The 23,437-nt window shown below is 41.2% G+C and overlaps 1 protein-coding gene across 2 annotated transcripts; it reads left to right on the forward strand.

The window, feature by feature from the left end:
* Positions 1-864: 864 nt before the first annotated feature.
* Positions 865-21,473, forward strand: tmem255a (transmembrane protein 255A). 2 transcript variants are annotated; one of them, XM_023990252.3, is made up of 10 exons: positions 865-1,174; positions 3,837-3,979; positions 5,843-5,905; positions 16,046-16,135; positions 16,790-16,861; positions 17,038-17,126; positions 17,364-17,435; positions 17,849-18,017; positions 19,518-19,667; positions 19,938-21,473. In XM_023990252.3, the coding sequence occupies exons 1-10, from the start codon at positions 1,120-1,122 to the stop codon at positions 20,082-20,084; spliced, it is 1,050 nt and encodes a 349-aa protein (XP_023846020.1). In that variant the 5' UTR covers positions 865-1,119; the 3' UTR covers positions 20,085-21,473. The 2 variants fall into 2 exon arrangements, with proteins under 2 accessions (XP_023846020.1, XP_023846021.1); XM_023990253.3 differs by having other exon boundaries at positions 17,855-18,017.
* The last annotated feature ends 1,964 nt before the right edge of the window (positions 21,474-23,437 follow it).

The raw sequence follows: 23,437 nt of genomic DNA on the forward strand, positions 1-23,437 counted from the left end.
AACACGGGGGGAAGGCGGGGGGGGACTCGTGGGAGAGAGGGAGCAATGTCTTTTTTTAATCCCAGAAGAACTTTTGGCAACAGTGTAGGGGCCGATGTACGGCATTCTGCACACGCACACCGTTGTCTGTTGAGCTGAACTGAGACTCAGGCAAAGACGCAGCGCATCGAAAATACTATTTCTATGTTATTCCCAACATGCTACTGTCAATCACTGTCGTGCTTAAAGCTGCATTAACTGGTTTTTTTATTAATAATGTATCTATTTTTGTGCTTTTTAAATGGCCACTGCTTGTTGTAGGCTATGCTAAATGTAATGCAACGAGTAAATTCCAATAGTGTAGTATTGTAACGGCCCTTATAAGCGCGGATATTTCATTACAGTATGATGATCGTGAATGAAGTCTGCACCTCTCTCTGACAGTGACAGACCCAAAGTGTGCAAGTTTGCAACCGACCATCATCGGCCCAGAGGTTAGGCCATGAAGATTATAGGAGTTGATGGTAACAATTTTGAATGTTGACATGGGGTGGCGCTCGAACGTATCCAAATCGCTATCTTATCCTACTCCACTCTTGTTTATTATGAGCCGTTTTATCAGCTAATGTCTTCCTGTCTGATCAAAATAACGGTTATATACTAATGACTGTATATAACAATAATAAAGACGAATACAAAAAAGCAGAAACTAAATAAATCTATATATTTTGGCTATAATTAGGCTATATGAAAATGTTCAGCTAATAAATTGAGATAAAATAAGCCTACGATTATTTTAGGACTGATTTAAATGTGTTATTGTCCTGAGTGTGACTGGCCGGTGTGTGACTGTGACTGGAGCGTGGTGCATGCGTAAAACTGTGCACCTATTGACGCTCTGCGGTTCACGACGGATGAAGACAGTAGAGAGTGGACATGTCAATAGACACTGATGTAAAAGAGACAGCCACGGTCGTGGCGCAGGGAGGTCTGCTATTAGAGAATGCCACTGCAGTCAAATGTCACGCGTGCATTAGCTCTTAGCAGTAAACACGTTTTTGTTCCGCTTGTTATGTGTCTAGTTTTTAACCTTGAATCATAATTTTGGGCCTATATTCAGGTCCCGCGGTTAATTAGAAAATGCCTCTTGTACAGAATCAACAAGCCGGAATAATTTTGACAGAAACTCCTATAGGTACAGTATGTGTGCGCGAGGTCAACCGCATGGTTACAGCAAAAATGATAGGCTACTTGGTGCAATATAATTTTGTCTGCAGCCTACTGGCTAGTATGGCTAATGTAGGTTACATTGGACTGGCTGACTGTTTTTCTTTTTTGTGGGTTTGTCAAAATCTTGAAGAAAGGTACAATTTGTCACATTGTCAGGATAAATAGGATGGATGTAATACTAACTCTGTGGGAATTAAATGTGTTTGACACGAACAGGGCAGTTCTTGATTAATATGGGAAAGCCGCTAGTTTACATTAGATAGATACAGTATATTTCTGTTCTTTTTGCTCGGGCCACTGCAGCTGCAGCCATGCAGCATTAGATACAGCGATTATGTATTTGTTACTTAGCCAACAACATTCACACACCCACGGCACATTACATTGCATTTGTGTTTCTTACAAAGTAGTTCTATAAGATGTTATTAGCATGCAATCATTCATTAATTACATGGTTATAACAACACGTGCACCTGATTCGACATCAGACAATTCGAGCGTTTAGGACTATAAGGTTCTATCTTAATTTTCGTCGAAATGTAGTTCTTTAAATAGTCTTGTATGTTCAATTCTCTAACTATATAGCATTCCAAATCATGTTGTTAAAGACAAAATAATACTAGATAAAGCCAGTATTATCAAAAATGTATGCTACCGTGAATCGTCACATAGAATCGATAATGTTAATAATGAGAAACAAATCATCAATGTCTAGATGATAATATATTTTAACTACACATGCATGCATTTTGAATGGAATGGAGCAAGGGGAACAACAGGGTTAGTTTAATCAAGGCTTTAGATTCCTTGGTTTATTACACAGCTAACCATAATACACTCCTATTGATATTGCCCTATCAGTTGAAGAGGAGTGTATTATGACTTACACAGGAATACTCCTGTCAAAAACTATATTAGTACAATCCTAAAAAAGTGGTATATTGAGGGTATATTGAGGGTATATACAGGTATATTGAGGGTATAAAGAGGTATAATGAGGGTATCTAGAGGTATATTGAGGAGATATAGAGGTTTATTGAGGGTTTATATAGGTACACTACATTACCAAAAGTATGTGGATACCTGCTCAACAAACATCTCATTCCAAAATCATGGGCATTAACATGGAGTTGGTCACCCCTTTGCTGCTATAACAGCCTCCACACTTCTGGGAAGGCTTTCCACTAGATGTTGGAACATTGCTGCGGGGAGTTTCTTCCATTCAGCCACAAGAGCATTAGTGAGGTCAAGCACTGATGTTGGGCTTTTAGTCCTGGCTTGCAGTCGACGCTCCAATTCATTCCCAAGGTGTTAGATGGAGTTGAGGTCAGGGCTCTGTGCAGGCCAGTCAAATTCTTGAACACCGATCTCAACAAACCATTTCTGTATGGACCTCACTTTGTGCAAAGGGCTTTGTCATGCTGAAACAGGAAAGGGCCTTCCTCAAACTGCCACTAAGTTGGAAGCACATAATCATCTAGAATATATTGTATGCTGTAGCATTAAGATGTCCCTTCACTGGAACTAAGGGGCCTAGCCCGTACCATGAAAAACAGTGTCAGACCATCATTCCTCTACCACCAAACTTTACAGTTGACACTGCATTCGGGCAGGTAGCGTTCTCCTGGCATCCGCCAAAACCAGATTAGTCCGTCGGACTACCAGATGGTGAAGTGTGATTCATCACTCCAGGTAACGCGTTTCCACTGCTCCAGAGTCTAATGGCGGCGAGCTTTAAACCACTCCAGCCGATCCTTGGTATTGCTCATGGTGGTCTTAGGCTTGTGTGCGGCTGCTCGGCCATTGAAACCCATTTCATGAAGCTCCCGACGAACAGTTCATGTGCTGACGTTGCTTCCAGAGGCAGTTTGGAATTCGATAGTGAATGTTGCAACCGAGGACAGACAATTTTTACGCGCTATGCGCTTCAGCACTCGGCGGTCCCGTTCTACGAGCTTGTGTGGCCTACCACTTCGCAGCTGAGCTGTTGTTGCTGCTAGATGTTTCCACTTCACAATAACAGCACTTACAGTTGACTGGGGTAGCTCTAGCAGGGCAGAAATTTGACAAACTGACTTATTGAAAAGGTGACATCCAATGACGGTGCCACATTGAAAGTCACTGAGCTCTTCAGTAAAGCCATTCTACTGCCAATGTTTGTCTATGGAGATTGCATGTTTTTACTCGATTTTATACATCTGTCAGCAAGGGGTATGGCTGAAATAGCAGAATCAACTAATTTGAAAGGGTGTCCATATAGTTTTGTATATATAGTGTGTATTGAGGGTATATATAGGTATAGTGAGGGTATATACAGGTATATTGGCGGTATATACAGATATATTGATGGTATATAGAGGTATATTTTAGCATTAGCATTAACATTTACTTTTGATACTTAAGTATATTTAAAACCAAATACTTTTAGACTTTTAGTAGTATTTTACTAGGTGACTCACTTTTACATGAGTAATTTTGTATTAAGGTATCTTTACTTTTACTCAAGTATGACAATTGTTGGGTACTTTTTCCACCACTGTGTATTGATGGTATATACAGGTATATTGAGGGTATATATAGGTATATACAGGTACAGTATATTGTCTAACGCTGTGTTTGTCTTCCAGGATCATTCAAACAGAGGAAACGGAAGTCCATCATGGTCACTATGATGTTGCTCATTGTGTCTGTACTCATCCTTATCTTTGGACTGGCAGCCACCACCAGGACACAGAACATCACAGTCGGTGGCTACTACCCTGGAGTCATTGTAAGTAGAAGTCTAACATCTTACTGTCTTAGCGATATGTCATACCTCAACGAGAAGAGGGTAACACTATAATGCATCACAAGACTTGTCATGAGTATATGACCCTCTTGTAATGGTTTATCATCCTCTCGATCCTGACTAAATACCAGCCATTTTGAGAAAGTTTAAATGTTGTTACACAGAGCGACATAACATATTAAAAGCTTGATTCTTATAATACATTATAAATATTTTATACATGCTTATACATGCTTCTATAATAACATTATTATTGTTATTATTATTATTATAATAATTAGTTATAAACAAGAAATTCCGTCACAGATTTACTATTCTACTCTATTCTATACCATTCTATTCTATTATACTCTATTCTGTTCTACTCTATTATTTTCTACTCTAAAGCCCGTTATGCCTGCAGACTTTAAGTAACTTTAAGTGTTTATGAAAAGAGTATTGCATACCATCCAGGGTAATATGCTCTGGCTGATGTAAGCTCTCTTTTAGCTGCTTTTGAGTGATAATTTATGATGGTCTCTCAGAGGGTGGCATTTCCCCCACATTCATTATTTAGCATGTTTGTCATTAGTGGATGAAACATGTACTCATCATCCATAAATTGGCTTCAGAGTCCCCATCTATACAACTCTCAGCATTCTGCCTCAGAAGAAAGCAACAGTGGTGGTCCTATAGAGCTTATACTAATATATTGTAAACCTTATTCTAAGCCATTATAAAGACTCATACATGCTTATAACAAGTTCTAAAGAAGAAGCTCCCTAACAGTAAAAATAAATGTCCTTTGTTCTATTCTATTCAGTGTGGATTATCAAGGCGAGACCCAGATGCAGACACAGGAGGCAGATGGTTAGAGTCTTTGATATTTATTGACAATCCAAAAGGGCTAGGCAAGAGAATGGTCATGGACAGGCTAAAGGTCAAAACCAGTTCAGAGTCCAGGAGGTACAGAGTGGCAGGCGTGGCAGGGCAGGGCAGGCAGAATGGTCAGGCAGGCGGGTATGAAGTCCAGAAAACAGGCAAGGGTCAAAACCGGGAGGACTAGCAAAAGAGAAAGGAGGAGCACGGGAAAACACGCTGGTTGACTTGAAAAACATACAAGACGAACTGGCACAGAGAGACAGGAATAACAGGATAAATACACTGGGGAAAATAAGCGACACCTGGAGGGGGTGGAGGCAAACACAAGAAGCAGGTCAGGGCGTGACAGTGGATGTTGATTAGGCTGTCTCTAAGAATAAATCAACTATGGTCATTCTTCTGAAGAAAGACCAGTGAATCAAATTTCAGATACAATAATAAGCCAGATATTTAAGAACAGCATTGGCTAGGATAGATCAACATAAATGTTATTGTGAACTTGTGTGAATAGAGCTGAGACTGGCTGTACTTTCACCACATGTATCTTACTGAGTGATCAATGTCACGATTATAGATATGGGCCCTGTTCGAATACTTCAGAAATGCATCCTTCCTTACCTTCCTACCAGTGATGTAGTGGTAAAAAATAGGTGGGTAAACTCTGATCACCGGTCGTGGTGAAAAAAAAGTAACGCACCCTATACTTTCAATGCCTTTTTCGGCAAAAGGTGGGTAAACTGTTACAGACCTGTGATTACTTCCATGAAGTACCTCAAGGAAACAAGGAAGGGAGGATGCATTTCTACAGTATTTGAACAGGGCCGTTTTATTATTTCTGGGGAAAGGTCATTTGGGTGAACCGAATGGAAGGGCCATTTCCTGATCCTGAGGGACTCAGTGTTGTGTTGTAATTGCTGATTCAAATGAATTTCCTATTTATTCCAGTTCCACTGGCGCCCTATCAACAGTCTGCTCTTTTTTCAGCTGGGCTTTGGCTCCTTTCTGGGAATCATCGGAGCCCATCTGATAGAAAACAAGAGGCAGATGGTAAGAGGAATTATATTACGCCTGCACTTCCGTATCAGTTTCTATGCCACGGCTCTATATCTCTCTGCAGACATACACCACCAATAACCCAATCCAATTATTTAAGCTGCATTCACTTGACATAGACTACATCCAAATTGTGGTCTTCATGTGGCATGGGCACACAACCACAGCTACCTTCTCTAGCAGAACGAAACAGTTGGCTCACAGGGGTTTTAGCGTGGCTATCAGAAAATAGCTCCTAGGGCTTCTTGTGAGATGCACCCAGAAATAGACATGTGTAAGAGGAGGAGGACAGATGTCCACGCAGGAATGTACAGAAGGAACTGCAGATGAAGGGTGGTGCCAGGGGCATAGCCACTCCCCATAGCTCCCGAAATGAATAATGAGTGTGTAGCGTGACAGCCTTAACACACAGAAACTACAGGGAGGCTGGATGAGGAGCAAATAGCAGTAAACAACTAACATCCAAAGCATTCTAGTGCATTTATCTTACATAATACAGTAGAGATGTTGCCACCCTAGTGCATTCCTCCCACATAATACAGTGGAGCTGTTGCCACCCTACCGCATTCCTCCCACATAATACAGTGGAACTGTTGCTAACCTAGTGCATTTATCCCACATAATACAGTGGAGCTGTTGCCACCCTAGTGCATTTATCCCACATAATACAGTGAAGATGTTGCCACCCTAGTGCATTCCTTCCACATAATACAGTGGAACTGTTGCTAACCTAGTGCATTCATCCCACATAATACAGTGGAACTGTTGCTAACCTAGTGCATTCCTCCCACATAATACAGTGGAACTGTTGCTAACCTAGTGCATTCATCCCACATAATACAGTGGAACTGTTGCCACCCTAGTGCATTCATCCCACATAATACAGTGAAGATGTTGTCACCCTAGTGCATTCATCCCACATAATACAGAGGAACTGTTGCTAACCTAGTGCATTCATCCCACATAATAGGGTGGAGATGTTGCCACCCTAGTGCATTCATCCCACATAATACTGTGGAGCTGTTGCCACCCTACCGCATTCCTCCCACATAATACAGTGGAACTGTTGCCTAACCTAGTGCATTCATCCCACATAATAAGTGGACTGTTGCCACCTACCGATTCCTCCCATAATACAGTGGAACTGTTGCTAACCTAGTGCATTCCATCCAATAATACAGTGGAACTGTTGCCACCCTAGTGCATTCATCCACATATACAGTGGCTGTTGTCACCTAGCATTCTCCACATAATACAGTGAAGATGTTGCCACCTAGTGCATTCATCCACATAATACAGTGGAACTGTTGCCACCCTAGTGCATTCATCCCACATAATACAGTGGAACTGTTGCTAACCTAGTGCATTCATCCCATAATACAGTGGAACTGTTGCCACCTAGTGCATTCATCCCACATAATACAGTGGAACTGTTGCTAACCTAGTGCATTCATCCCACATAATACAGTGGAACTGTTGTACCTAGTGCATTCATCCCACATAATCAGTGGAAGCTGTTGCCACCTTACCGCATTCCTCCACAATAATACAGTGAACTGTTGCCACCCTAGTGCATTCATCCACATAATACAGTGGAGCTGTTGCACCTAGTGCATTCATCCCACATAATACAGTGGAACTGTTGCTAACCTAGTGCATTAATCCACATAATACAGTGGAACTGTTGCAACCTAGTGCATTCATCCACTAATACAGTGGAACTTTGCCACCTAGTGCATTCCTCCCACATAATACAGTGGAACTGTTGCTAACTTAGTGCATTCATCCCACTAATACAGTGGAACTGTTGCTAACCTAGTGCATTCTTCCACATAATACAGTGGATTGTTGCACCCTAGTCGCATTATCCACATAATACAGTGGAACTGTTGCCTCATAGCATTCATCCACATAATACAGTGGAACTGTTGCTAACCTAGTGCATTCATCCCACATAATAGGGTGGAACTGTTGCCACCTATGCATTCCTCCCACATAATACAGTGGAACTGTTGCTAACCTAGTGCATTCATCCAATAATACAGTGGCTGTTGCCACACTACGCATTCCTCCACATAATACAGTGGAACTGTTGCTAACCTAGTGCATCATCCCACATAATACAGTGGAGCTGTTGCCACCCTACGCATTCCTCCCACATAATACAGTGGAACTGTTGCCACCCTAGGCATTCATCCCACATAATACAGTGGAACTGTTGCTAACCTAGTGCCATTCATCCACATAATAAGTGGAACTGTTGCACCCTAGTGCATTCCTCCCTAATACAGTTGAACTGTTGCTAACCTACCACATTCCATCCCACATAATACAGTGGAATGTTGCACCTAGTGCATTCATCCCATATAATACAGTGGAACTGTTGCCACCTAGTGCATTCATCCCACATAATACAGTGGAACTGTTGCCATCCTAGTGCATTCCTCACATAATACAGTGGAACTGTTGCTAACTACCACATTCATCCACATAATACAGTGGAACTGTTGCCACCTTAGTGCATTCCTTCACATAATACAGTGGAACTGTTGTAACCTAGTGCATTCATCCCACATAATACAGTGGAGCTGTTGCCACCTAGTGCATTCCTCCCACATAATACAGTGGAACTGTTGTACTTAGTGCATTCATCCACATAATACAGTGGAACTGTTGCTAAACCGTGCATTCCTTCCACATAATACGTGGAGATGTTGCCACCTAGTGCATTCATCCCACATAATACAGTGAACTGTTGCCACCTAGTGATTCATCCCACATAATACAGTGGAACTGTTGCTAACCTAGTTGCATTCATGCTCACATAATACAGTGGAGCTGTTACCACCTACACATTCCTCCACATAATACAGTGGCTGTTTGCCACCCTACGCATTCCTCCACATAATACAGTGGAACTGTTGCTAACCTAGTGCGTTATCCCACATAATACAGTGGAGCTGTTGCCACATACGCATTCCTCCACATATACAGTGGAGATGTTGCCACCCTAGTGCATTCTCCCACGTAATACAGTGGAACTGTTGCTAACCTCCACATTCCTCCACATAATCAGTGGAGCTGTTGCCACCTACGCATTCCTCCCACATAATACAGTGGAGCTGTTGCACCCTAGTGCATTCATCCCACATAATACAGTGGAACTGTTGCTAACCTAGTGCATTCATCCCACATAATACAGTGGAACGTTGCACCTACACTAGGCATTCATCCCACATAATACAGTGGAACTGTTGCTAACCTAGTGCATTCATCCCCACATAATACAGTGGAACTGTTGCCACCTAGTGCATTCCTCCCACATAATCAGTGGAACTGTTGCTAACCTAGTGCATTCATCCCACATAATACAGTGGAACTGTTGCCACCTATGGGCATTCATCCACATAATACAGTGGAACTGTTGCTAACCTAGTGCATTCACCCACATAATACAGTGGAACTGTTGCCACCCTAGTGCATTCCTCCACGTAATACAGTGGACTGTTGCTAACCTAGCACATTCCTCCACATAATCAGTGGAGATGTTGCCACCCTAGTGCATTCATCCCACATAATACAGTGGAACTGTTGCCACCCTAGTGCATTTCATCCCACATAATACAGTGGAACTGTTGCACTCTAGTGCATTCCTCCCACATAATACGTGGAACTGTTGCTAACCTACACATTCCTCCCATAATACAGTGGAGTGTTGCCACCTACCACATTCCTCCCACATAATACAGTGGCTGTTGCCACCTTAGTGCATTCCTTCCACATAATACAGTGGAATGTTGCTAACCTACCACATTCCTCCCACATATACACGTGGAGATGTTGCCACCCTACCATTCCTCCCACATAATACAGTGGAACTGTTGCCACCTTAGTGCATTCCTCCACATAATACAGTGGAACTGTTGCACCTTAGTGCATTCCTTCACATAATACAGTGGAACTGTTGCTAACCTAGTGCATTCATCCCACATAATACAGTGGAACTGTTGCCACCTAGTGCATTCCTCCCACATAATACAGTGGAACTGTTGCCACTCCGCATTCTCCCACATAATACAGTGGAACTGTTGCAACCTAGTGCATTCATCCACATAATACAGTGGAACTGTTGCACCCTAGTGCATTCTCCCACATAATACAGTGGAACTGTTGCTAACTAGTGCATTCATCCCACATAATACAGTGGAACTGTTGCTAACTAGTGCATTCCTTCCACATAATACAGTGGAGATGTTGCCACCCTAGTGCATTCATCCCACATAATACAGTGGAACTGTTGCCACCCTAGTGCATTCATCCCACATAATACAGTGGACTGTTACCACCCTACCACATTCCTCCATAATACAGTGAGCTGTTGCCACACTACGCATTCCTCCCACATAATACAGTGGAACTGTTGCTAACCTAGTGCATTCATCCCACTAATCAGTGGAGCTGTTGCACCCTACCGCATCCTCCCACATAATACAGTGGAACTGTTGCCACCCTAGGGCATTCATCCCACATAATACAGTGGACTGTTGCTAACCTAGTGCATTCATCCCACATAATAGTGGAACTGTTGCCACCTAGTGCATTCCTCCCACGTAATCAGTGGAACTGTTGCTAACTACACATTCCTCCACATAATACGTGGAGATGTTGCCACCCTGGTGCATTCATCCCACATAATACAGTGGAACTGTTGCCACCCTAGTGCATTCATCCCACATAATACAGTGGAACTGTTGCCACTCTAGTGCATTCCTCCACATAATACAGTGGAACTGTTGCTAACCTACCACATTCCTCCCACATAATACAGTGGACTGTTGCCACCTTAGTGCATTCCTTCCACATAATACAGTGGAACTGTTGCTAACCTAGTGCATTCATCCCACATAATACAGTGGAGCTGTTGCCACCCTAGTGCATTCCTCCCACATAATCAGTGGAACTGTTGCTAACTTAGTGCATTCATCCCACATAATACAGTGGAACTGTTGCTAACCTAGTGCATTCCTTCCACATAATACAGTGGAGATGTTGCCACCCTAGTGCATTCATCCCACATAATACAGTGGAACTGTTGCCACCCTAGTGCATTCATCCCACATAAACAGTGGAACTGTTGCTAACCTAGTGCATTCATCCCACATAATACAGTGGAGCTGTTACCACCCTACAATTCCTCCCACATAAAACAGTGGAGCTGTTGCCACCTACCGCATTCCTCCCACAATAATACAGTGGAACTGTTGCTAACCTAGTGCTTATCCCACATTACAGTGGAGCTGTTGCCACCATCCGCATTCCTCCCACATAATACAGTGGAATGTTGCTGCACCCTACAGTGCATTCCTCCACGTAATACAGTGGAACTGTTGCTAACTTAGCCACTTCCTCCCACATATACAGTGGAGTGTTGCCACCCTAGTGCATTCATCCCACATAATACAGTGGAACTGTTTGCCACCCTAGTGCATTCATCCCACAAATACAGTGGATAGCTGTTGCTCTATGCATTCATCCCACAATACAGTGGAGCTGTTGCCACCCTAGTGCATTTATCCCACATAATACAGTGGAACTGTTGCCACCCTAGTGCATTCATCCCACATAATACAGTGGAACTGTTGCTAACCTACCACATTCCTCCCACATAATACAGTGGACAACATATGGATATATCCGGCACCATCCACACATGTATACATGATTTTAGACAATGTCAAAATGTGGAAATATTGTTGTTGTTGATGTTGCCAAACATAGATGGAATATATTCCCATGGAATGAATCTTGGCTCAGATCCAAGTCCCTGCAGTTGCTGGTTGCTTTTGAATGTGTGGTGTCCCTGGCTACTGCTTCCTTCCTCTCCTCTCCTCCCAGGGAGGGCTGTAGAGTGTTGTAGAAAGGGTGGGGTGATGTGTCATTGAATACATGCTGTCTTTCTTTGAGAAGTGAAAGGACTTGAGGGTGAGGGTAGCGGTGCCTGAAAAGAGCTGGGCACTGTGCCACGTGGGGCGGGCACCGCAGGACCGAGGTGACAGTCAGAGCACTCTATCACTGTTGTCCTGTGCCCACCCCCAATATACACCCCCACCCCGTCTCCTCACCGGGAACATTCATACTCACACACCCAGGGCATGCTGCATTCTCAGTGACTTGGTTTACACGTGTCCTCACACACTCATATATGAACACACGCACATACGCAAGAACACATTTCATGTGTGAATACACACACACACACATCATGCACACACGCACACACACACACACATAGACACACTATCATAGGGCACCTGCAACAGCTACAATGCCACATTAAATTAGAAGCAGGTATTGAAGTTACCTATAATTCCAACTCCAATTCATAATGTAGTAGATCATTCATAATATAGTAGATAATACATAATATAGTAGATAATTCATGATGTAGTAGATAATTCATGATGTAGTAGATAATACTGTAGTAGATATTGCTGTAGTAGATTATACATAATGTAGTAGATAATACATCGTGTAGTAGATAATACTGTCGTAGATGATACATAATGTAGTAGATAATACTGTAGTAGATTAATACTTGTAGGATAATACACAATTATAGTAGGATTAATACAAAATGTAAGTAGATAATACATAACTGTAGGTAGATAATGATGTGTGTAGACTGACTAATCTAGTAGATTAGTATGATAATGAACTGATAGTATGCATATCGAGTAGATATATTATAGTGATAGATTTACAATAATATGGTAGTAGTAACATAATTACATAATGCCCTATTAGTAGATACTTCAAATCGTAGACTCAGTAATAATTGTGATTAATACATAATGTAGTAGATAATACATAATGTAGTAGATAATTCTAATATAGTAGATCATTAATAATATAGTAGATAAACATAATGTAGTAGATAATACATAATGTAGTAGATCATTCATAATATAGTAGTCATTCATAATGTAGAGATATACATGACATACTGTAGTAGATAATACGTAATGTAGTAGATAATACATACTGTAGTAGATAAACATAATGTAGTAGATAAAACATACTGTAGTAGATAAAACATAATGTAGTAGATAAAACATAATGTAGTAGATAAAACATACTTTAGTAGATAAAACATAATGTAGTAAATAAAAACATAAGTAGTAGATAATACGTAAATGTAGTAGATATACATACTGTAGTAGATAAAACAATCAATGTAGTAGATAATACATACTGTAGTAGATAAACATAATGTAGTGATATACATACTGTAGTAGATAATACATAATGTAATAGATAATACATACTGTAGTAGATAATGCATAATGTAATAGATAATACATGCTGTAGTAGATAATGCATAATGTAGTAGATAATACATGCTGTAGTAGATAATGCATAATGTAATAGATAATACATACTGTAGTAGATCATTCATAATGTAGTAGATAATACATCATGTAGTAGATAATATTCATGATGTAGTAGATAAAACATAATGTAGTCGATATACATACTGTAGTAGATAATACTAATGTAATAGATAATACATACTGTAGTAGATAATGCATAATGTAGTAGATAATACATGCTGTAGTAGATAATGCAAATGTAATAGATAATACATACTGTAGTAGATCATTCATAATGTAGTAGATAATACATGCTGTAGTAGATAAATTCATAATGTAATAGATAATACATACTGTAGTAGATAATACATAATGTAATAGATAATACATACTGTAGTAGATAATACATAATGTAATAGATAATACATACTGTAGTAGATAATGCATAATGTAATAGATAATACATGCTGTAGTAGATAATGCATAATGTAGTAGATAATACATGCTGATAGTAGATATGCATAATGTAATAGAATAATACATATGTATAGATCATTCATAATGTAGTAGATAATACATCATGTAGTAGATAATTCATGATGTAGTAGATAAAACATAATGTAGTCGATAATACAAATGTAGTTAGATAATACATAATGTAATAGATAATACATTACTGTAGTAGATAATGCATAATGTAGTAGATAAAACATGCTGTAGTAGATAATGCATAATGTTAATAGATAATACATACTGTAGTAGATCATTCAATAATGTAGTAGATAATACATCATGTAGTAGATAATTCATGATGTAGTAGATAATAATGTAGTAGATAATACATCATGTAATAGATAATACTACTTAGTAGATAATACATAATGTAGTAGATAATTCATGATGTAGTAAATAATAATGTAGTAGATAATACATCATGTGATAGGTATACTGTAGTACATAATACATTAATGTAGTAGATCATCGAGAGCATCCAACATTGAGAGCATCCTGACTGGTTGCATCACTGCCTGTACGGCAATTGCTGGCCTCTGACCGCAAGGCACTACAGAGGTAGTTGCGTATGGCCCAGTACATCACTGGGGCTAAGCTGCCTGCCATCCAGGACCTCTACACCAGGCGGTGTCAGAGGAAGGCCTAAAATTGTCAAAGACCCCAGCCACCCCAGTCATAGACTGTTCTCTCTACTACCGCATGGCAAGCGGTATCGGAGTGCAAGTCTAGGACAAAAAGGCTTCTCAACAGTTTTTACCTCCAAGCCATAAGACTCCTGAACAGGTAATCAAATGACTATCCGGACTATTTGCATTGTGTCCCCCCCCCCCCCCACCCTCTTTTTACACTGCTGCTACCCTCTGTTTATCATATATGCATAGTCACTTTAACTATATCTACATGTACATACTACCTCAAATAGCCTGACTAACCGGTGTCTGTATGTAGCCTTGCTACTTTTATAGCCTTTTTTATTTCTTTACCTACCTATTGRTCACCTAATACCTTTTTTGCACTATTGGTTAGAGCCTGTAAGTAAGCATTTCACTGTAAGGTCTACACCTGTTGTATTCGGCGCACGTGACAAATAAACGTTGATTTGATTTGAATACTGTAGTAGATAATACATAATGTGGTAGATAATACATAATGTAATAGATACATTTAAGCAATAAGGTCCGAGGGGGTGTGGTATTTGGCCACGGTAAGGGTTGTTCTTAGAACGACGCAACACGGAGTGCCTGGATACAGGCCTTAGCCGTGGTATATTGGCCATATACCACAAATACCACAAACCCCCGAGGTGCCTATATATATATATATATATATAAAAGAAATGTCAATTGAAAAAAGGTCAAACGAAACGAAGTGTAACTAGTTTGCAGTCTTTCCAGCTTCAGTTTGAAGTGATTGTGTTAGCTGTGTTGTTGGCTAGCTCCTCTGAACAACAGTGTCCTGACAAGTGAGCACATTTTCTATGCCAGGCGAAATCGCGCCTCATTACCTCATTGTTATGGATGTATCCAAATAAATGTCACTAGAAAACAGCTTAAACAAATGCAAATGCAGCTTCTTTTCCATTATTCTGGCTGCACTTTTTGACGTGACTGTAAGTTAGCCGTAGTTGGCTAGCTAGCAAGCAAGGGATAAGAATGTTGCCAGTCAGTATGGCAATGGAACATTTAGAACGAACGACTGGGTCGCGTCCATAGCTACAGAACAAAAAGACTGAATGACTGGGTCATGTCTCTGGCAACCGAACTGATAGAACAACAACCAGCCGGCTTGGGTAGCAACCATAGATTTGTGTCGAGACTATATCTTGTGGAAGGATGAAATAATACGAATAAACTTATCAAAATAACGTTTTTCATGAAAATGTGTCAATCATTATTTGAATATGTTGGTAACCCGTAAAAGTGATAATGCCCTCGAAGCTGGTGTTTGGAGGATATACACCCATGCCAATATATCCTCCAAACACTGGCTTCGAGGGCATTATCATGTAGTAGATAATACATCATGTAGTAGATAATACATCATGTAGTAGATAATACTTCATGTAGTAGATAATACATCATGTAGTAGATAATACATAATGTACAACATTAGATGCAGAACAACAAACACAATAATTTATTCATGGAATGAGAATATTTCCCCTGAGGTGACTTTCCAATGGAAGGTAATAAGACTAAGGTCTAAGTGGATAACTCTTTGTTTCTCTCATCACTCTTTGTTTCTCTTACAGCTGGTGGCGTCCATTGTGTTCATCAGTTTTGGAGTGGTGGCTGCCTTCTGCTGTGCCATTGTGGATGGGGTGTTTGCAGCCAGACACATAGTGAGTAGCAGTACCAAGCAGAGCCAGTAAGCCAAGCTCTAATGCAGTTAACATGCAGTCATATGGAATATCAATGTTTTGGTGTTATTACACAGTAACCACACTAGTAACTGATTTAATATATAATATGACCATTGCCAATTATTTTCAATTATAAACTGGGTGGTTCGAGCCCTGAATGCTGATTGGCTGACAGTCATGGTATATCAGACCGTATACCACGGGTATGACCAAAACATTTATTTTTACTGCTCTAATTACGTTGGTAACCAATTTATAATAGCAATAAGGCACCTCGGGGGTTCGTGATATATGGCCGATATACCACGACTAAGGGCTGTGTCCAGGCACTCCGCGTTGCATTGTGCTTAAGAACAGCCCTTAGCCATGGTATACTGGCTATATACCACACCCCCTCGTGCGTTATTGCTTAATTATATCATTGTTTTTGTACCTTTTCTGTATTTTCCATGAGAAAGTATTAATTACATACTGGTTACTTACGTATAGAGTAACTATATGACATAAGTGAATTTGAATCTAGTGTTGTTGCAGTGTATTCTGCTGGTGTGGTTGATGCTGTTGTTTCTTCTCTAGTGATGTGTAAAACCTAAACAGTAGGATGAAATGTTTGTATGTTTTGTTACGCCCCAGGACCTTAGACCTTACTATGCCGGCCGCTGTGATTTCTACGCCAATTCAAAATCCTCTGTGGATTATGAAGACGTAAGTGCACACTCATATCACCACTTTGTTGAAAGGTTGCCTTAAAGTTGTTTATATGTTGCCTTAAAGTGGTTTAAACATTGCCTTAGATTTGAAAATCCATCAGTTCTCAATATAGAGAGCATGATCCAGATGCTTTACTGTGTGATAACAGTGACTGCCTGTGTGAAATCTAGGTTCACTGCCAGACTTCATCCCGTGCAACCTGTAACCTACGTGTGAAATCCAATACCTGCTACTGCTGTGACCTCTACAACTGTGGCAAGTGAGTTTCCCAAGTCTCTTTCACCAACTTCTGTCATCACAGGATTATTTTGATATTATCTTGCAGTCTGAGAGGCAGTTTAACTCATTTCAATTTGATTGTTTTCTTAGTTTGATTATTTCCTTGTTTACCTCACGTATTTACCCTTGTGCTGTTTTAGTGTATTTTGTGTTTGCTCTAAGGTCAGCACCGTTGGAAAAATGACATTTAAAAATCTTTTTTGGACTTATGTTTCAGAGAACATCCTCTTTTGGGACATGGGAATAAAGATGTTTTGAAAAAGTTTAGGAAAACGTCCATGATTTGGAAGTAGGTCCCTTTCTTTTAGCCCCTTGAGACTCATTAACAACCCATTTTCTGTTGTTGTGGTTGATTTTAACAGTAGCTGTGTAGAAGTCTTCTTGCTTGGAACACACCATGGGAATGAGTGTATCACTCCTGCATGAAGACCAGTCCACCTACCTGTCCCCCAGCTCTTACTCTCTAGTAGTTGTAGCTAGTTCCTCCATTTCAACTCCATTTGACAGCCAAAGGCCAACTTATGTTCATGTATTTATATTCTGTTGTCATTTTCTATCAAAGAATTAAATACACAGTGAATGTGGTACAAATTACACTTTTCTCTGTAGCCTTGCGTCTCAAGTAGGTGGTTCTTACTTACTTCTGTATGTCTTTACTCTTTGTCCTTCCTGATCTCGTACACCCACCTCTCCCACACACTGGCCCAGCCGTGTGGAGCTGATGGGGGGCTACCACGAGTACACGGAGGTGGGGAGCTGCGAGGATGTGGTACACCTTTATCACCTGCTGTGGTCCGTCACCATCCTCAACATCATCGCTCTCTTCCTGGGCATCATCACCGCCGCCGTGCTGGGAGGCTTCAAGGACATGGTGAGATGAACAGCAGGACATATCTGGGTGGTATTCATTAGGGCACATCCTAGCATTAAGTTTTAAAGTGTTTTTCAACAGAAACCGAAAGAAAGTGGTTCTTATTGGACTAGTTCAGGTATTCCTTCCCAGTTTCAGTCTGCTTTCTTCCATTTGGTGCCTAATGAATATGACCCTGGGATGTATATAGTGTACTTAGTTAAAGAAAGAAAGGGGGATACCTAGTCAATTGTACAACTGAATGCGTTCAACTGAACTGTAACTTCCGCATTTAACCCAACCCCTCTGAATAAGAGGGGTGAGGACGGCTGCCTTAATCGACATCCACGGCGCCTGGGGAACAGTGGGTTAACGACAGATTTGTTCCTTGTCAGCTCGAGAATTCGATCCAGCAACCTTTCGCCAGGCTACCTGCCGCCCCTACGTAGTTATGTCAAATAGTTTGAAATACTTGAGCTGCGATTGATTGAGTTTAACACAGTATAATGGAAGCAATGGAATATTCCCAAACGTGCAAACCTCAAGCTGAATCAATTTAAATGTATTTATTGGATTTATTTGACCCAGAGATGGAGCAGACATGGTATAAGACACTGACCCAGAGATGGAGGAGCATTAACATTTGGTATAAAAAAAAAAAAAAAATGACACTGACCCAGAGATGGAGGAGCAGACATGGTATAAGACACTGACCAGAGATGGAGGAGCAGACATGATATAAGACACTGACCCAGAGATGGAGGAGCAGACATGGTATAAGACACTGACCCAGAGATGGAGGACAGACATGATATAAGACACTGACCCAGAGATGGAGGAGCAAGCATGGTATAAGACACTGACCCAGAGATGGAGGAGCAGACATGATTATAAGACACTGACCAGAGATGGAGGAGCAGACATGATATAAGACACTGACCCAGAGATGGAGGAGCAGACATGATATAAGACACTGACCCAGAGATGGAGGAGCAGACATGATATAAGACACTGACCCAGAGATGGAGGAGCAGACATGATATAAGACACTGACCCAGAGATGGAGGAGCAGACATGATATAAGACACTGACCCAGAGATGGAGGAGCAGACATGTATAAGACACTGACCCAGGATGAGGAGCAGACATGGTATAAGACACTGACCCAGAGATGGAGGAGCAGACATGATATAAGACACTGACCCAGAGATGGAGGAGCAGACATGGTATAAGATAGTAACCCGGGGGGCAGAAACTAACAATTCTTAAAAAGTTGCCCAACCATTCTTAAAAGGTTGAATGATATTAATTAGGCATTTTAGGCATTTGATTTACTTAGGGTTTGCTCAAGATGAAAGCTTATCACCTCGGCCCTTAGTGTGGCCCTTAGTGTGGCCCTTCATCAATCATTGTTGTGTGTGTGCGCGTGTGTGTGCGTGTGTGTGTGTGTGAGAGTGTGTGTGCACACCATGGACCACAGGTATCAGTATTGCTCATTCTATATGTATGTGTTTTGGACAGACGCCCATGCTGACCCCTGACTCGTGTGAGTCAGAGCCCCTCCCAGCAGCCCCTGTCTCCACAGAGCTTCCAGCTCCCAGCACCTCCTCCTTCAACTGCTACTACAGCAATGCCCCCTACCTGCCACCCTATACGGCCTACGACCTGCAGGTAATAAACTACTAATATCCATCATTCATTACCCCCCAGAAAGCCACAACTAACAGGAATAATTCATTAGGACTGAAGATTAACTGAAACTATGTGTGGGTAGCTCAAACTCTTGAGGAGATCACGAGTTTATGTCAATGGGGTTATGATTCTGTCCTCACTGCTTGACCATAGGATGAGTACTGTACAAACTCAAGTCGCCTGTACAAACTTTGTACAAACTCAAAGTTGTTTCAACCCCGGCTCACCTTCCCCCTCCTGTCTCTTCAGGGCTCCAGCATGATGTTCCCTGACTCTTCTGGCCTGTCTGATGAGTCCCAGTCGGGGGCCAGCCACATGTGGTCCTCCCTGGTCCCCCCATGCTACTCTCCACCTTACTGCCCACCCGACGAGAAGCCCCCGCCATACAGCCCCTAGGAGAGAAGCTGGAACTGGGAAAGAACAGGGGAGGACATCCGGTATCATCTCCTCTTTTGCCAGCTACATTGGCAACAAAGGGCAATGGGTATTGATGGGTGTTAATGGACCTTGAATATGAACCTGTTTGAACGCGAGCTGCTGCTGCTGCATATGGTCCAAACTGTTCCTGAGCAGCCAAGCCTGCCTGAGCTGTGTGGAATATAAAGATACAAGGAGTTAGTGGAAGAAAGAAAGAGATGTGATGTGACTAGAAGCCAGTGCTGTGAGGTTTAATTCATCCCCCAGTAAGTATAGCCTGTTAGGATTCAGTCAAATCTGGATGGAGCGGGGGGTATAGCAAGACCCTGCTTGGCCTACACCCCCTTTTCTCAGCAGACTCTCTCAGTTGGTGCCAGTTTGCTCCCTAACTCTTCCCCTTGGCCCTAACTCTTCCATGTCTGCATTTCTAAGGGGTCTGGGTAACTATAAGCAGCGTAGTGGGGGAGCCAACATCCTATCGTTTACACCTTACAGGTCTGCAAACATCAAAGGGTTATTTGAATTGATGTCATTAGGATCCCCATTAGCCGACACCAATGGTGACATCTAGTCTACCTGGGGTCCGACACACAACGAAAAAATACATTACAGACAAAAATACTATAATTTACATACATTTAAAAATATTAACATTAGCTAGGTTTCCATCCAATTGAGGACAGATTTTCATGCAAATATTCTAGAATCCGCATAAAGAAAACATGCACATTTTCCCACCAGTGGTGTGTTTCCACCAAATAGACTTGTTGCGGATAAAAATCAGTGCGTGATGAAAATTTACTTTTTCACATAAGTTTTCATGTACAGAATACATTTTTTAAGTTCAATGTGTTTCCATCGCATTTTTAACTTTACTTACTACTAACACTGTTGCGTTAATGTGCCTACTCTGGTCTTGGCAATGTGCTCTAGCCAACAGCTCACAGATACAGTGCGGGTAGGCTGTGCAGGTAGGCTAGTCTACAATGATGAGATTATTATGGATAAGAGCAAGAATATTTTTATTTGTCAAATGGCAGTCAAGCATCGATCATCATGTCACCAGAAAAGGACCCTCGATAGTTATTGGAAAGGAGCATCAAGATCACTTTGCACTTTCAGCACCCTGTGAAGTTCATCATAACTTATTTCATCTGTAGCCTAATAAACTGCATGGTATCCTGAGTTGTAATGGGAGGAACACACACCATATCATCGCATGACTCCAAGTTTACTTTGATATATTTGCGCATAAAGGCGTTTCCACTGCCATTTCTCGCCTAATTAATTGTACAGACACAAAAAGATCCCACCATGTCGAACAAACAAATGATCTGTCGGCATTTATAAAATTGTACTGAAACATCCTGTTTCCTTCACAGCTGCCATGATTGTTTTTTGTACGGTATGACTTTATCCGCATAAAAACTGGATGGAAACGTGGTTAGTGACATTACAGACTTAAATATAAACTACAACTAAAGACACATTTAATAAAACTTAAGAATAATAATGTGTGGGTGTGTGTAGAGTGTGTGTGTGTGTGTGTGTGTGTGTGTGTGTGCTGTCTCTTATACACATCTAGATGTGTATAAGAGAGAGGTGTTGTGTGTGTGTGTGTGTGTGTGTGTGTGTGTGTGTGTGTGTGTGTGTGTGTGTGTGTGTGTGTGTGTGTGTGTGTGTGTGTGTGTGTGTGTGTGTGTGTGCGTGCGTGCGTGCATGTGCATCGATCAGTTACACATACATGTCAGTACATACACACGTAGGTCAAGTAGGTCACATGGGGGAGAGGTGTTGCTTTATTTGTTTTTTTAAATGAAGTTTGCTGTTCACTTGAGCAATATGAGAGGGAAGGGAGTTCCATGCAATCGTGGCTCTATATAATACTGTACGTTTCCTTTAATTTGTTCTGGACCTGGGAACTGTGAAGACACCCCTGGTGGCATGTCTGGTGGGGTAAGTATTTCTGTCAAAGCTATATGTAAGTTGATTAAGCAGACAATTTAGAATTTTCAACACATTAATATTTCTGACAAAAACAACAATTGATGCAGTCAATCTCTCCTCTATTTTGAGCAGAGAGAGACTGACATGCATACTGTAGACAATTGCCCTCAGAGTACATTGAAGGGCAAGACGTGCTGCTCTGTTCGGGGCCAGCTGCAGCTTTTCTAGGTTCTTCTTTGCAGCACTTGACCATATCACCGGGCAAAAGATTAGATAAAACTGGGCTTTTGGTTGACTGTGATGTTAAAAATTCTGAGCATCTCTTTATCACAGACAGACCTCTCCCCATCTTTACAACAATTGAATCAATACGTCTTGACCATGACAATTTATAATCTAGGGTGACACTGAGAAGTTTAGTTTCTTCAACTTATTCAACAGCCACATCATTCATTACCAGATTCAGCTGAGGTCTAGAACTTACGGAATGATTTGTACCAAATATGTGTTATGGCTTTACATCCTATGGTAAAGAATGTAAAGCCATAACACCTACGTTTATCCAACAACAGGCTATTTGTCAATAATATTAAAGGTTGTTCTGAAGTCTAACAATACAGCTCCCACCATATTTTTATTATCAATTTCTTTCAGCCAATCATCAGTCATTTGTGTCAGTGCAGTACATGTCGAGTGCCCTTCTCTGTTGTTTATTAGATTACAGAGAAATAGCATTGTATTTGGTCAAACACCATTTTTTCCTGAAGTTTGCTAAGAGCTGGCAGAAAGCTTATTAGTCAGCTGTTAGAACCAGTAAAGAATGATTTACCATTCTTGTGTAGCGGAATGACTTTGGCTTCCCTCCAGGCCTGAGGACAAACACTTTTCTCTAGGCTCAGATTAAAGATATGACAGATAGGAGTGGCTATAGAGTCAGCTACCATCCTCAGTAGCTTTCCATCTAAGTTGTCAATGCCAGGTTATTTCTCATTATTGATGGATAACAATTTTTCAACCATGAATATGATGGCTCACAGTTTGTTTTGGGCATTTCTGAGTTTGTCAACTTTGCCAATGAAATAGTCATTAAAATAATTGTCAATATCAAAAGGTTAGAGCCAAGGTGAAGGGGTGGGAGCGAATTGGGATTGGCTGTAGTGTATCAAAAACAAGCTGACCTGTCTTAAGATGCCAGGACTGTCTACAGATGTGCCTTATCCATATCTGTCAACTCAAGAGAAGCACTAGTTATCCTGGCCAGATGAGAAGCTCTCCTCAAACAATGTGCTCTCCTCCTTGGACAATGTGGTCTCCTCCTTGGACAATGTGCTCTCCTTGGACAGTATGGTCTCTTCCTTGGACAATGTGCTCTCCTCCTTGGACAA

Source organism: Salvelinus sp. IW2-2015, linkage group LG6.2 (genome assembly GCF_002910315.2).
Source record: "Salvelinus sp. IW2-2015 linkage group LG6.2, ASM291031v2, whole genome shotgun sequence".
In the NCBI taxonomy this organism is placed as follows: Eukaryota; Metazoa; Chordata; class Actinopteri; order Salmoniformes; family Salmonidae; genus Salvelinus; species Salvelinus sp. IW2-2015.

Coding starts and splice junctions, on each gene's coding strand:
- tmem255a (XM_023990252.3), top strand. CDS start 1,120: ATGCCTCTTGTACAGAATCAACAAGCCGGAATAATTTTGACAGAAACT. Junction 1,175..3,836: donor TTTGACAGAAACTCCTATAG/GTACAGTATGTG, acceptor TTTGTCTTCCAG/GATCATTCAAACAGAGGAAA. Junction 18,018..19,517: donor TGGGAGGCTTCAAGGACATG/GTGAGATGAACA, acceptor TGTTTTGGACAG/ACGCCCATGCTGACCCCTGA.